Raw genomic sequence first — 14,395 nt, 5'->3', positions numbered from 1 at the left:
TAATTGGGTTTTCAGCCCAAACAGGGCCTGTTTTACATCTCACTGCCAAAACTTGGGATTATCACCTGGGACAAAATCCCTCATACCCATGTAACACCCAAACCATCTGAATCCAGTGGGATCTATGTGACCAAAGGGACATCTCTCACCCTTTTTCTCCCCAAAATTAACCCTACATCTCAAGAACTGCAAGGAAAACCCTGGATGACCAAGTCACGCTTTTTTCAGTGGGGCATCATTTTGGAGGGCTGTTTCTCCCTCTGTTTCCTATTAATTACTGTTTCTGAGGGCTTTTGTGCTCTGCTTATCTGCTGCCACCCATCTGAAGCAAGGCAGGGCCACGGGGATGGAAAACGCTGGCTCTACAGTTTGCAGGGCTATGGCAAATCACCCCAGGGAAAAGTCAGGCACACAAATATGGTGTCTGTGGATGATAATCTTTCACCCATCCCTGCAACCAGCAAAGCAGGAAGGAAGCAAGGTTGACCACATGCTGCTAAAGCCGGCGGGGAAAAATCTGGGATGCCTCCACTGCAGCGAGACATGTCCGCCGGCGGAGATTTCTGCCTAACGCTACTTTACCAGTCAGGAATTTGGTGGCTTAGATCAGCTTTGAAATTATGCTATGGGCGACAGCATCTTCCCTCCCTGGTACGAGACACCCTTGCAAAAAAATGAAAGGCCGGATTCTCACGCGTGGATGCCCGCAGCGAATGACAGCCGTGGAAGGTGCCATGAGTCTGGCATCTGGGAAAGGGATCGGCTCACTTACATGGCTAAATATGGATTTCGGAAAGACTTTGTGTGGATTCTCTTTTTCAAGAGCTGGGTTGTTTTTTTTTCTTCCAGCCCCCACCCCCTCCTCATTATTTATAATCTTGGTCTCTGTTTATACACAGCCTAATCTCTTTGTGTACACAGCCCTCATCCGCAGCATCCCGGAGCGCTTCCTCTGACCAGGAACCGGCGGCCAAGCGCGGCCCTGTGCCTCCCACACGCACTATACCGGGATGCAAAAGCCACAGTCCCCTTCCAAAGCTCGTGGACAACTTCCAGCAGAAGTCCACAGGAATTCCAGGGTCCTTGCTTATGGAAGAGTTTCCTCCAGCCCACTAGCAACATTCCTGACCAAGTACATCCCTCCCAGATGCTCTGCTGCTTCTCTGATGGGTCATTAACATCATCCTCCCATCCATGCACACCTAGAACCAGGTTTTGGTTACGTTGCTTGCTCCATGTCCTAGATCAAGCTCTTTTCACTGCTTTTTGGGAACCCTCTTGATCTCCCCACTCCTCCAAAGTGGGTGGGTCCTCAGTAGATAGAAGCTGTCAGACTCACTTAAGCCAGAGCGCCATACAGCCAGAAAACCCATGGAAAAGAGAAACCAACTGTGACGTTGGATGTATCACAAAATCCACTCTACTGTGGAAGGAGGCAGAGCACCTGCTTGTCCCCTCAGCCTCCCGTCCTTCACCAGACCACGTGAAATTCGTGGCTGAAGCCAGGATATTGGCTTGTTGGCCACCAAGCAATAAAGTTATTGCAGGAAACAGAAAAAACCCCAACAAATCCTTATCATGGGGGAAAAGCCACTTCTCCCTTTACACGGGCTTCAGAGGGTGGGCTTGGGGTACCATGGGTAGCAGGATGTGGCTGCATAAATCCACATGGAAAAGCATCCTGTGGTACAAGCTACATCCTAACCCAGCTGGAACAAGGGCAAAAAGAATGACAACTGACAAGGTGTGCAAGGGGCTGGGATGGGAAAACTCGGGGCTAAAGCCTAGAAAAGCCTGGAAAGTTAAATTAAAGCCCGCTTGGGATTGACACTAACAATAGAGTGGGCTCTGGGCAAGAAAATTCCCCAAAACTGTGCCACAGCAGGACACGGATCAGCTGCTGATCACTTCCAGCATCCCTTTGCTCATGATGCCAAAGGGAATGAGATCTGCCACAGAACCTGCACGACTCAAATCCAGGTCTCTGTTCCAAACTCAGCACTATTTGCTGGGTCCATAGGAAATGCCTTTAAAGCTTCCAAGCCTGCCCACATTCGTCATCCCCAGCGCGATCCATGTCCCAGAGAAATGTCTGCAAGTTCACAGCCTCAGCCCATTCCCAAAAGGATGCTTCAAAAGGTGTGGATTATGTGCTAAAAAAATTTAATTCCTATATGTAGGCAAAATATGTATTTCTAGCTTTGCTGCTCTATCATTTCTGCTTGTACAGTAACATCAGGCGCTGTATAAAAAGAAAGGAATGCCAAATTGTTTGTGCTGGTGGCCAAAATTGGCTTAAGGAACTCCCAGAATAAAGCAACTAAAAAAGAAATATCTAAAAAAAATAATTTTAAACCCAGCAGTAGCTTTAAGTGGTACCAGGAGAAAACAGCAAATGCTGGCACCTAAACAAGATTTAAATGGCTCAAAGAAAATCTGAAGGGCAACAGGCCAAGGGTATTAAAAAATAAGCGCTTCCCCCAGCGTATCAAAGGTAGGAAACCCACAGGCAGAGCAGATGCCAGGGATAAGGAGGTAACAGAGCTATTTAAAGGAATTAAAGCACTGTGGCACCAAGTTACTGATGCTGAACTGTGCTCAGAAAGCCAAGAGCCTCTGAGCCCTCGAGTGATTAGAAAGAAAAACCCGATGTCCTCCTGCAAAAAGATGCTTGGTGGGAGCCAGACTACAGCTTACAGTCAGCTTTTCAGGATTTCAGGAGGTGCGCTCAAGCTCACACAGCATCATTTAAGAGGTGGGAAACGCAGAGGAAAAGTTTCTGGAGCAGTCCCAAGGTAAAACATGGGCAGGCAAGGATGGAGCAGCATCACCATGAGCGTGTGTCCCCATCCCAGAGGCTGGGTACAGCCCATGGAAGTAACAGCATCCGGGCAGGAGGCAGTCCGGGCACAGGACTGGCAATTTTTCCAAGCCTTTTAAATAAATATTGGTGCACAGACCACGCTGATGGAGTAGGTAGAACACCCTGTGCCACGTGGGGAGAAGGGACCTGATGCAGTCAAGGGCTAAAGGGCAGCATATGGCACAGACACCTAAAGCATCACCAAAAAAGTCAGATTTCAGGACACCACGATTCACCTCTTAAGAGGAAACCACACCAAAACACAGGCACCACACACAAACCCCCCCGCCAGCCTCCAGCTTACCAGCCCGTCGCAGTTGCTGATGGCCACGGCGGCTCCAGGCATCCCGGAGATGTCACCGGTGAATAGGCACCGCTGCTGGAGGGGTTCCCGGAAAAGGACCTCAAAATCCTCCTGCCACTCTGCCACGGCTCCCGGTGGCACCAGCCGGCGGTTGGGCCTCAGCCGGAGGTGCAGCTCCTTCCCAAAAACCGTGACGTTGAAGTAGAGCAAGCGGCGCTGGGGGGACCCATCCGGGGGGCTGCGGGGGACGCGGCGGCGGGACGGGGACAGGGACGGGTCCGTGTCCGGGGGACAGGCGGGCTGGCCGAGCCCCGCCGCCGCGTCGCCGGACACCACGTGCGACAGGAAGCGACCCCGGCAGTCGGTGCTGAACGGGACGATCACACCATACTCGCTGAGTTTGCCGGACAGGAGGAGCTCTGCGGAGACAGCACCGAGGGAAAGGGCCGTGGGCACGGAGCATCCCGCTCAGGCGCCGGGATCGCGGTGGCCAACCCAACGGGGGGAGCCTTTGGCGAGCACCGCCGCAGCTCGATAAACCCGACAGCTGCTCTTCCGTCCCGACCCAGCTCTGCTTTGTAGTTTTAAGCGGGTGCGTCCAACGTAGCAGAAGGAACTCGGGCTGACGTCCCCTCGCACGCCAAGCACGCCAACTATTTCTCGCCCAGCCTCCATCTCCCCCAGTTCCCATTGAAACCTAGCCCACCCACCAGTCTCTCCCTTCTCCCCATCCTCCGGGGTGCAGCCACCTGTCAACTCCCCCCCACCCCGGGCCCCCTGCCCGCGGGGCAGCGGCCGTACCTGGGGCGCTGCCGGCGGCCAGGCAGCCGTGCAGGGGGACGAGGCAGGAGAGCACCAGCCGCAGATAATCCATTTGGGGCCGGCGGCGGGATGCGGCGGGATGCGGGGCCGGCGGGATGCGGGATGCGGGGCGGGCGGCGCCCGGCGACCGCCTCCCCCCGCCGCCGCCGGGGCCGCCGGCGCTCCCGCCGCCGCTGCCGCCGCTTCTGCCGCCTCCCGGGCGGCGTGGGGCGGGCCGGGGGCCGGGTCTGGGCCAGGGGGTGGGAGGTCGGGCTGGTTTTAATCAAATTTCTTCGAATTTCTCAAAAAATTTTTAACATACTTTTTCTTATTAAACACGCGGGGGAAAAAAAAAAAGTTCTCGCGTTGCCTGTGGATGGTTCTTTTCTTGGAGATCAAAAAAAAAAAAAAAAAAAGCCTTTTCGGGCAGCCCTCCCTCCTTCCTTTCCTCCCTCCCACCATCCCGCCTCTCCATCCCTCCCCGCCCCGCGGACGCCCTGCTCCACCGCTGCCCGAACAAAGGCGAGACGCTCCCGGAGCCGGGGAGCCCCCCAGCTCTGCCCCTCTCCCCAAATCCCACCTCCCGGCCCCTCGCTGGAGTGGGACCCCGCTCGGAGACGCTCCATAGGGAGAGCCAAATTGTCTCCCAACTTAGAGCGCTGCCGCCGCGTGAGCTGGAGGTAAACATCCTGTTTGGAAACATCTGGGATGTTTTCCAGGTGTGGAAACATCCCTAACAGAGAAATTGAAGATGCCCCATCCCTGGAAGTGTCCAAGGCCAGGTTGGAGGGGGTTTAGAACAACCTGGGATAGCGGAAGGTGTCCGTGCCCATGGCAGGAGGTTGAAAAAAAATTAGTTTTAAGGTCCCTTCCAACCCAAACTATTCCATGATTCCATTTAATTTTTCCTTCTTCCCTCTCCCCCTGTTTTTAGGGGGAAACAGATGGAAGGAGGTTCTGGCCTTGTTTCTGGATGCCAACTTGCTGGCTCTACAAGGAAAACCCACACCCCTTTGGTTTTTCCAAAGGGCAGCACCAAAGCTCCAGAGGTGGGACTGCACAGTTCAATACGTGCTGTGCTTCCTCAGGCTCCTCCTCCTCACCACCCTGACAAGGGGCAAATAAATCATGTACTCCCCTAAAAAACTCAACAGAATTCAACAAATCCAGCACCGTGGTAAAAGGGCTTCCCACATCACAGAATCGTGGAATGCTTTGGGTTGGAAAGCACTTTCAAGATCATCTCATTCCACCCCCTGCCATGGGCAGGAACACCTTCCACTATCTCAGGTTGCTCCAAACCCCGTCCAACCTGGCCCTGGACACTTCCAGAGATGGGGCATCCATCACCACAGAGGAACATACTTCCCGGCACCGTTTGCATTTGCTGTGTCTGGCTATTTTTTCCTTCTAGATAGGACCCCAAGGCCAGCTCCAGGGAGGGGGCTGTGCTGCAGCACCAGTAACACCAGTTGTGCTGGTTGTGCTTGGATTGTACTCCCCTGGGGCCCAGCGGCTGTTTGGGTTACACTGAGCAACCCAAAACCTTTCCCAAGAGGTAATTCCTGCCTTGAGGAACTTATCATCCAAGCTGCCACAGAGGCCAGGGCACGATGGAAAAGGCAAGGAGGGAAAAAAATGTACCAGCCAGCAAGCTTCCCATCAGGAATTAGGATTCTGGTTTTGGATTTCCTTGGTAGGACCTCAGCTGGAGCTTTGTTCCCAACCCATCAAAACAGCAATGCCTGGAATGGTAGGAAAGGATCACCATTTGGGACAAGCCACCTTTGGAACACCCTGCTTACCTCCACTGCTGGTGTAGGAGGATGGTGGGGCTGCTGGGTGCCGGAAGGAGGATCCAGACGTGGGGATGGAGAACCCCTTGGAGATGGTCCTGCTGCAGCCATTTCTGGTGAAGCATCACTCTGCAGTCATGTTATCCAGAAGGAATGCTGCCAGAGCATCACTCCAGAGGAGGGTGGAGAGCCTTGCCTTCCAGCTGGGTGATTGGGTTGGGTTTTGGGGCGAAGAGGAGAAGCTGAGGCCTTGGTGATCAAAATCCAGTCCAAAATTCCTTGTAGGTAAAACCACAGGATGCCTCCAAAAGGAGAGATGAATACACTTATTTCAAGTAGAGAATTTCAAGCTGGAAGAAAAACAGATTTTAATTCCCAATTTAAGTCTGTTCATGCTTCTGTTGCTTCGTGCAATCTATAATTAAAGAGGAGAAATGACCTGCGAGAAATTCTTTGCAGAAGAATTGGAAGAAAAATTTGTGCTCTGAGCATTTTGGGCAATTTTGGAAGATATGCACCTGCTGGAGCATCAAAGCTGGAACAAGCCCTTATTTTGACTGAATAGATTTATGATGAAACGTGTAATAAAGGGCACACTTTACTTATGAAGGACAGCTCCGCAAACCATTGTTTAATTACTGTTTTTCAGAGGCAAAAACTATTTCTTCATCCACAAAATCTGTGAACTCATCCAGTCCCTCTAGACATTTATGCCTCCCCTGATGTTACCAAATCTCTGGCTTTGGCAGCATAACTTTGGCTGAATGACAATGGCAATGAGCTGACACACAACTTGCCCCATTTATTACCTTCTAAAGATAATAACTAAATAGATTTGGGTAGCTATGACATGCTGGATGTGGTGAAAAGACAACTTCCAAAGGGATTTCTCGGGCTCCCAGATGACGAGATGTTCGTTTGTCACCCACCCAGTGGCACCAGCCCTACCTGTTGGTCCCACCTGCCTGAAATATTAAATGATTTGTGTGGATTTTTGTGTTATCTCTATCAATCAAAGTCAGTTATCTCTATCAATCATTTAAGTCGGAAAAATTTGTTCATTCCAGCCTTTTTCTTCTCAGTTCTTGTCACAGAGGATGGAGAGTGAAGCGGCAAGGCAACTTCCCCTTGTCCTTTCCCTCCTGTCCTTCCCCTTTGCTTTGGCCCCTCTATTCTCCTCTTTGTTTCCTGCCTTTGCCTTTCCCAGCCTTTAACTCCGTCCCACCCTTCTCCATTACTTTAGGCTTAACCTTTTCCTTTCCATTTTGGAGTCCAAAAGGCACCTTTTCCTGTTTTTTCCCTCCTCGGGTGCTATTTTATCTCATGCCCCCATTTCCTCCATGGATAATGCACCCTGGGATTCTTCATGATTCAAGGCTTCCCTCTTCAGCCTTGAGATTTACCAGTGACATAGGTCTGGGAACTTTCCCATTTATTAAGTGACCTCTAGGCCTGGGGAGGAGCAGTTTTGCTTCCCAGCTTCCAGAGAAGAAAGTTGACGACAGCTGCTGCTTTTAAAACGCCAAATCAGGCTCCTTTTCCTGCAGGAGGCTCCAGCCAGTATTCCCAAAGCCTGATTTTCACCTGGCAGTGCCAATTTCTGGCCATCCTGGAGCAATGCAGTGTCCAAGCCCTGCCCATCCCACCGGGTACTACTCGGAGCCAGAGCCCAGGTGATGTGTTCCAAATCCCCACAGGGGCTGGTCGCCCTCCACCAGCAGTAGATGCAGCTATTGGCCACTAAATACAATTAATCTTGATTTTGAGGACTGGAAAAACCTTCACAAAAGGCTGGAAGTATTCCTTACAAGAAAAAAAACCCAAACCCACTTAATTGGGTCTATTTTTGTGCCTTTATGGGCACTGGTTGTTTTGCTCAGCCTTGCAAACCTCCTGGAGGGGAGGGCACTAGGGCTAATAAAATCATAGCAATCTCCACCAATTACCTAAACTGGCTTTTCTGCTCATAATATCATGAGTTTGGGAGCCAGGAGTTCGGGATCTACCAGAGTAAGAAGCCAGGACTATATTTCCAGCCCTAGCTTGCAACATTTCTTCTTCCCAGAGATTTAAACCTTCTGTTTGTTAATCCAAAAGGCTCTGAAACAGCCGCCCCTGCACTCAGGTTGCGCAACCACCTTCTGACCACGGGCTGATTTCTGGCAAGAAGTGGTCAATTTTGCAAAAAAAATTTAAAGAAGGAGAAGGGGGGGAGGGGGGGAAGTGTTTTCCAGCTGTTCAGGTTAGTCTGAGGTTTTAAAAACAGCTGGAAGAAGGAAGGAGAAGCACTGGGAGGGATGGATTAGCATCCTAGGCACAGATAAAATGAGCAGGGGGCACAGCCAGGGGTTTTACCTAACACTTATCCCCATCCAGGCGCAACGTATCCATGCCCAGAGCAGGGCAAAGCTTGGTTAGGGAAGCATCCCAAACCCACCGTGCGAGGACCTGGAGCCTCAGCAGGCTGCAATCCCACCCTGCTCTCCAAAGGGAGGGATGGGAGCAGAAGCACGGCGGGCTGTGGGTGAGCGAGCATGACCTCATCCCTCAGACACGCGGAGCTGCCCCGGGATTAGACCAGGAAACAGCCGCTGCTGAAGCACCGGGGCAAGAGGGGAGAGAAAACCCCCCTGAGCATCTTCCCCTCCTTCTCTACAGCAGCCCCTGGCCGAAAACCACCCCTTTTCCAGGATTTCAGCTCTTTCCGGGGGGATTTTTAGGAGCCCTGCCGGAAGACCACCAAGGAGAGTGACAAAGATGTTGTGCTGGTCCCGGAGAGGAGCAGGAGAAGCGCAAGCCCGGCTCTTGGAGGCAGGGAGGGAGCTGACAGACACATCATCTGGTCTCCGGCTGCCCCGAGGCACGATCATTCCTGGCAGATCTCTCCCTAATCCCTACTTTAAGACCTCCGAAGATGGAGGGAGCCTCCACAAGCCCCCAGGAGGTTTTGTTTGTTTGTTTGTTTGTGGGGTTTTTTTTTTACCATGTCTTGCTGTTCTGATCCTGGAAAGTTTTTCCTCCTGGTTAATCTGTATATTTCTTGCAGCTGCTTAACACCAAGGAGACTTTGTGTCATTTACTTTGATTTTCCTGGCTTTCCTACAGCCCTTTCCCTCTATGCACAGATATCTGCTGTGCCTTCTGATATCCTCTGACCTCCCCCCTACTCAGGCTGGTGCTTTCCAAGCTCGTGGTACACCCAAAATAAAGTCCAATTAGCTGCCCTAATCCTCCAAAAAGGTCCCGGGATACAACTTAAAGGCTTCTGGGCTTTTCATTCAGATTTGTACAGGCCGAGCCATGCCTTGCACACCCCTCAGGTCCCCTGGACACTTCTTGCACAAACCCAGAGCTGCAAGTCTGGCCTGGGGGAAATACGAGCCGTGATATTTCCTGCCACCAAACTCTTCCTGCCAGCATCCCAAAGATTCTGGATGCTATCACAAAACCAAGTGACAATGGCAATGTTCTTCCACGAGGCCCCAAACACACTGGAATCAGCACGATGTTTTAAGAGGGGGCTTTACTGGAGCTGGAAAATGAAGGGCTTTGTATGGATGTAGCACACAGTGCTGTGGACTTCTAGGAGGACCCAAGCTCTCACTGACTTTTTCCAGGACCTGAGAGAGAGAGCTGGGTGTGCAAAGCGGCTGATCCAGCCAGGGTGGGAAACCACCTCTTCCTACCTTGTCCCCATCACCAGCTGCTCTGCATCCCACATCTCCAAAGGCTGCCATCCTCTCTGCTTCCTCAGTGAGCCCAGCATCTCACAAGCTGAGACATGAGGCCATTCCCCTGCAGCCAAACCCCTGGAAGCAACGGGACAGTAAAGATGAGATCAAGTTACCACAGGAGGCTGGGAATAACGCAAAGATGACAGCAAGAAACCTCTGGAGAGCAACAAACTCCTGTATAGGCACATCATGGTGGGAACGGAGCTCAAATCTTACCAAGGCTCATCTCCTGGTGGCACCTAGGCAGTGTTTTTTGGGATCAGAGCCCTGTGTTCAGCCCAATCCAAACAGAAGCATCTTTCCCTCATCCCACCAAACTGCATCTCACTGCCGCTCTGAGCAGGGTTTCTCCTCAGCTACAGCTGCATCTGCAAATTCCTGCGAGATGTTTGCGTTGGCAACCTCGCTGGGAGGTTTTCTAGGGGCTGAGAGTCCCCCTTCATTCCCTTGCCCACCCAGGGATGAGCAGACAAGCTCAGGAACCCAAACTGTAAAGCTGGAAAAGGGGCAAATGAGCCAGAAAGTGGAAGCTGACGCCGGTCCCGGCTGAGCAGCAAGTTAAGGGATGGTGAAACAAGGTCAGCGAGATTTATACCGACAGCCCTGGATGGCTTCCAGCCCCTACTGTCAGCGGCGGAGGCTTGGAAAGGAGGAGGGAAAAAGTTGCTCTCCTTCTAGGAACCGCGCCGCAGAGAGAGCTCCGCCGGCGGGGCCGGGTCCCGACGATGGGAAAGCAGAAAATAACCCCAAAAATCCTTGTTTTTCTAACTGCAATGCAAGATGCAGCACAGCTGCAGCAGATGTTGAACTCCAGGTCAGTAGCACCTCGGTGGGACTGAGGCAGTCACCGGGGTGAGGGGCTCCTGCTGCCATGGATGGAAACCCATGGAATCCTCCTTCCCAAAACCACAGAGCCTTAAAGCTCCCTGATGGCTGTGGCACCCAAGAGAAACGTGTGCAGCCTATCCATGGGATCCAGGGGGGTGTTAAACCTCTCCATGCCAGAGCTAAGAGCAAACCTAGGACAGGAATCCCACCACCATCACTTCAGCTCTGGGGCTTGGCACAGCCTGGCCACAGCCCTGGCTGGTGGGAGACATCCATCCCTGCCACCTTGGCATTCCCAGCCCTTCCATTTTCTCTTTTCCCTGCTGACACACAATACAAACTAGGTTAACCTTGCCCAGCATCTCCCCCAGATGAGCCTTTCCCTCTCCACACATTGACCACCTTATTAATTTTTTATCATCCTCCTGCTAAGATTAAGCTTGCTGCCATGTAAACCCCGAATCCGTTGTTTTTTTTTTTTAACCTCTTAAATCAAACTCCTGAGCATTTCCCAGTCCCCAGGGCCTTGCTCATCCCCTCAGCCTATGGATATTTTTCCAGCATGACCCCCACCTGCTGGCAAGTGCTTTCGAGTGAATCTCATTGAGCCCCATCTCCTCTTTTAGCTTGAGCTGGGGAAAATCAATTTTTCATTTGCTTGGGGCCAGAAGCACCCTGAGGTGGTGGATGGCTGGAAAACAGCTGCTTTTTTCCCCTTGCCCTGCAATATTCATGGAAGAAAAGTGAGAAATAGAGGGAGAAAGTCATTCCAAGTCTGGGGTCCGTGGTTCATGCACATTTTGCTACAAGAAAGGAGCCAAGCCCAATGCTTTGCATGATGTCCGTAGTTTTCAGAGCTTTGGAAAACCTCCCCTTGCTGCCACCCTCTACACAGGTTAGCATTCCCATTGCTCTTCTGAGTTTAGCCAAAAATCCCCCTTTCTCTGCACCATCCCCTTTCAGCCCATGATTTACTCCTGCCTCTGCTCCCCACAACAGAGGGCTTGGCCGTGCCCAGGGGTCCAGGGAGGGTGAAAATGGGGGCAAAGGAGAGTTTCTGGTGCTTGGAGGTCTGGTATTGTGCCTATATGGCTTTTATTTTTAGTTTTTCAAGCCCTGGCTCTGCAAAAGCATCTTAATTACTATTCTTCAGCTGTAAAATGAAACCCAGATGTGCTCCCCATGCAGAGGTTTCGTTGGGGAGTTCTGCCGGAGGGGGACATCCCAGCAAGGGAAACATGGAAATTATTATTATTATTAATATCATTTTAAGAGCTCTCATGTCCAGAGCTATTCGTGGTGGCCCCGAGCCAGAACATGCCTCTTCCCTGCTGCTGTAAATAGAAATTCTATCACCCCCAGCCCTGAGCACCCTTAATTTTCACCAAAATTAAAGGGAAAGACTCCTGACCTGGGCCTTGAAAAGCTGATGGCTGTGGGACTTGGGTACAGTTGGCAGAGCTGCCACAGCTGGGCAGAAAAAGGGGGGAAAAGGGGATTTTCAGGGAAAAACACAACCCTGAAGCCCCTGATAGCTGCAGCAATTTGCCTGGGGCTGTGGCAGGTTTCCCCTTGCAGCCCCACATGCCAGTGGAATATTGGCTCCTCGGCACATTTTCCCTTTTGGATGGATAAAAAACATAAAGACACGTGAAGTTCAGCTTCCAAGGATTTCTACTCGCCTGTAAGAGGAGGAGGAGGAATAAAATCCCTGGCTGAGGTCAGAGCAGCCCTGTTCCTTCTACCTCTGTGAATCCCAAAGAGGGGTCCCTTTGCCAGGGCCCCTGTCTGATGCAAAGATGCAGGAAGGGAGAATCTAGCCAAGACCAGCTGTATTTTTGCACTTTTTGGAGTAAAAAAAAAATTATAATCTCGAAGGAAAGGGGATCTCCCAGGCCAATTTATTCAGGGAGAGTTTCACAGAGAGATGGTGGGGTTGGGATAAAGTTTCTTGCCACCTTGTCACTCCCCACACAGCAGACTTATATAATTATTCATTATCTGTATTATTATTCTCCCAGAAAAAAAGGCTTCTGGCAGAAAGCTTTGCTTTCTCTGGAAGGAGGTAGCCGATCCAAGAGTACACGTGGTGCAAAGCTCCCCCAAAACATTCCTCACACCAAAAAAAGCTCCATCCAAAGGCAAAAGCTGAGTAGTGAGAAAGCACCTCTGTACCCATGTCCTCGCAGGGGGAATGGATTTGGGGATGCCTCCACTTCCAAGGCAGATTTTGACCTTGAACTCCCCACATATCGAGTCACGGGGGTTTTATTCTGTTCCAAAAAGCTTTCCCTCTATTTTTTGAAGAAGTATTTTATATTAAAATAGGTTTTAATAGGGATATAAAAGACAGGTTTTGTCCCTGTATGAATAGCAAATACCATTCAGCCAATGGTTACAGGTTAACCATGCCTCAATTTATACATTTTTTTAATTACACCCTCAATCATGACCTTTGCTATAAAATGAGAAGACAAGCGCAGCACATCTGCTGCAGAGAAAAACCTGGAAAGGACATATCAGCATACCCCAAAACCTCTGGGATGGGGAAGGCAATTAGAAGCATTAATAATCCATTAATTAATTATCCATGTAAAATACAATCCCATTAATTAATTATCCATGTAAAATACAATCTCATTAGGCAGTAGCACAGCAACAAACAGCCCCATTGCCACATTACCCCCACACTGTAACCAGAAAACAAAAAGGGGGGGAAAAAGTCATTAAACCACTATTTATAAAAGATAATGGAGCCAGGCTCCCAAACCAGCCAAAAAATCCTCTGACGATGATCCAGGGTATTTTGGTGTGGAAGAAGGAGCATCCCTCCTTTACTCCGTGCTCAAGGCTTCCTGAGCAGCGAGGGGGGAAACGCAAGTGGAAACTGGGGGGCGGGGGGGGGGGGTGGGTTTACAGGTGTCCCTGATTTGGGTTTGAGCTCCCAGGGAGGGGCTTAGGGTAGGTCCCACCTGAGGACAATTTGTCCTCACTCCCCTTAAGGCTGCGGGGTGGACGGGAGGAGCTGCTGGGATGCAGCATCCTGGGTGTTTTCTGGGAAAAATGGTGTGGTGCAGCCCGGAGCACGTGGGCAGGGCTCCTACGGGAATGTATATAAACGTGTAAGATAAAGTCTCTCTCCTTTTCTCTGCCACAGGCAAAAGACCCACCTGCACTATTTATTAAGGCAGCTGTGGGCCCCTTTTCAGTGTTCTCCAGCTCCACATTTCACTGCCTCTAAGCCCCACCATCACCAATGCCACCAGTAACTTTTTCCGTAGGTGGAATAAGGGGTGGATTGGGGTTTTTTTAAGGGATGTTAAGAGTTTCTGTGACCCACCCCAGCCTGTGTGTACAACCAAGGGTGCAGTGGGGTGATTTTGGGGAGTGTTGGCGCTTCCCCTTGGCTGCAACACAGAGCATTTCCCATTCTCCTATGAGCCTGCAGGTTTGGGAAAAAGGGTTTGTAGACAAAACAAAGCCCTAAAAATAGGTGACGGCACCCAGAGCTGTAGGGATGCCCTGCGTCCCCCTGGAAATGAGATGCAGATCTGCGATCAACACCAACAGAGCAGAAAACCAGCCACAGATCCGTGTTTCCTGCCCTGAAATAAATCCCTCAGGACTGCTGGCTGGGATTTAAATATTTAATTCTCTACCCCAAAAATAACCTCCGATCCCCTTGGCTGTATTCCCATACTCCAAGCCCTGAACAAGGTGAGGAGAGTGGAGAATTAGAAGCTAACTGAGGGTCAGAAACCTGCAGAAAACCAGCTTTCATGAAAAGCAATAAAATTGATCAATGAGCTCTTGTTTTTTTTAATGTAAAAACACACTCTGAGTTTCTTTTTTCGTAGATATTTTAGACCATGCACCCTCTTGCTAGTGCTTCCCCGGGAAGAAATGCTGTTCCTCCAGGGAATGCACCCCAGTGAGGATGGAGGTCAGCTCATTAACCCCATCCAATTAACAGCTGCTTTTTACCCCCCTGCCATGGGACACCTTCCACTAGATCAGGTTGCTCCTGGTTGTTATTATATAGAATTGAAAATATTTAATATATATTTCA

At 50.8% G+C, this 14,395-nt stretch overlaps 1 protein-coding gene across 1 annotated transcript in view; it reads right to left on the bottom strand.

The window, feature by feature from the left end:
- The window catches only part of ADAMTS14 (ADAM metallopeptidase with thrombospondin type 1 motif 14), a gene marked incomplete at its 5' end in the record, with an annotated part of 29,592 nt that extends 23,704 nt beyond the window's left edge, over nt 1-5,888 (bottom strand). The window contains 2 exons of the mRNA XM_069020355.1: nt 3,168-3,586; nt 5,774-5,888. Coding sequence (XP_068876456.1) covers nt 3,168-3,586; nt 5,774-5,888 — 534 coding nt within the window. The remainder of the gene's footprint in view (nt 1-3,167; nt 3,587-5,773) is intronic.
- Between the last annotated feature and the right edge of the window lie 8,507 nt (nt 5,889-14,395).

The sequence above is a fragment of the Aphelocoma coerulescens genome, chromosome 6, assembly GCF_041296385.1.
Source record: "Aphelocoma coerulescens isolate FSJ_1873_10779 chromosome 6, UR_Acoe_1.0, whole genome shotgun sequence".
Lineage (NCBI taxonomy): Eukaryota > Metazoa > Chordata > Aves > Passeriformes > Corvidae > Aphelocoma > Aphelocoma coerulescens.
Note: the sequence above shows the minus strand (reverse complement) of the source record. Positions and strands in the feature narration are given on the sequence as shown.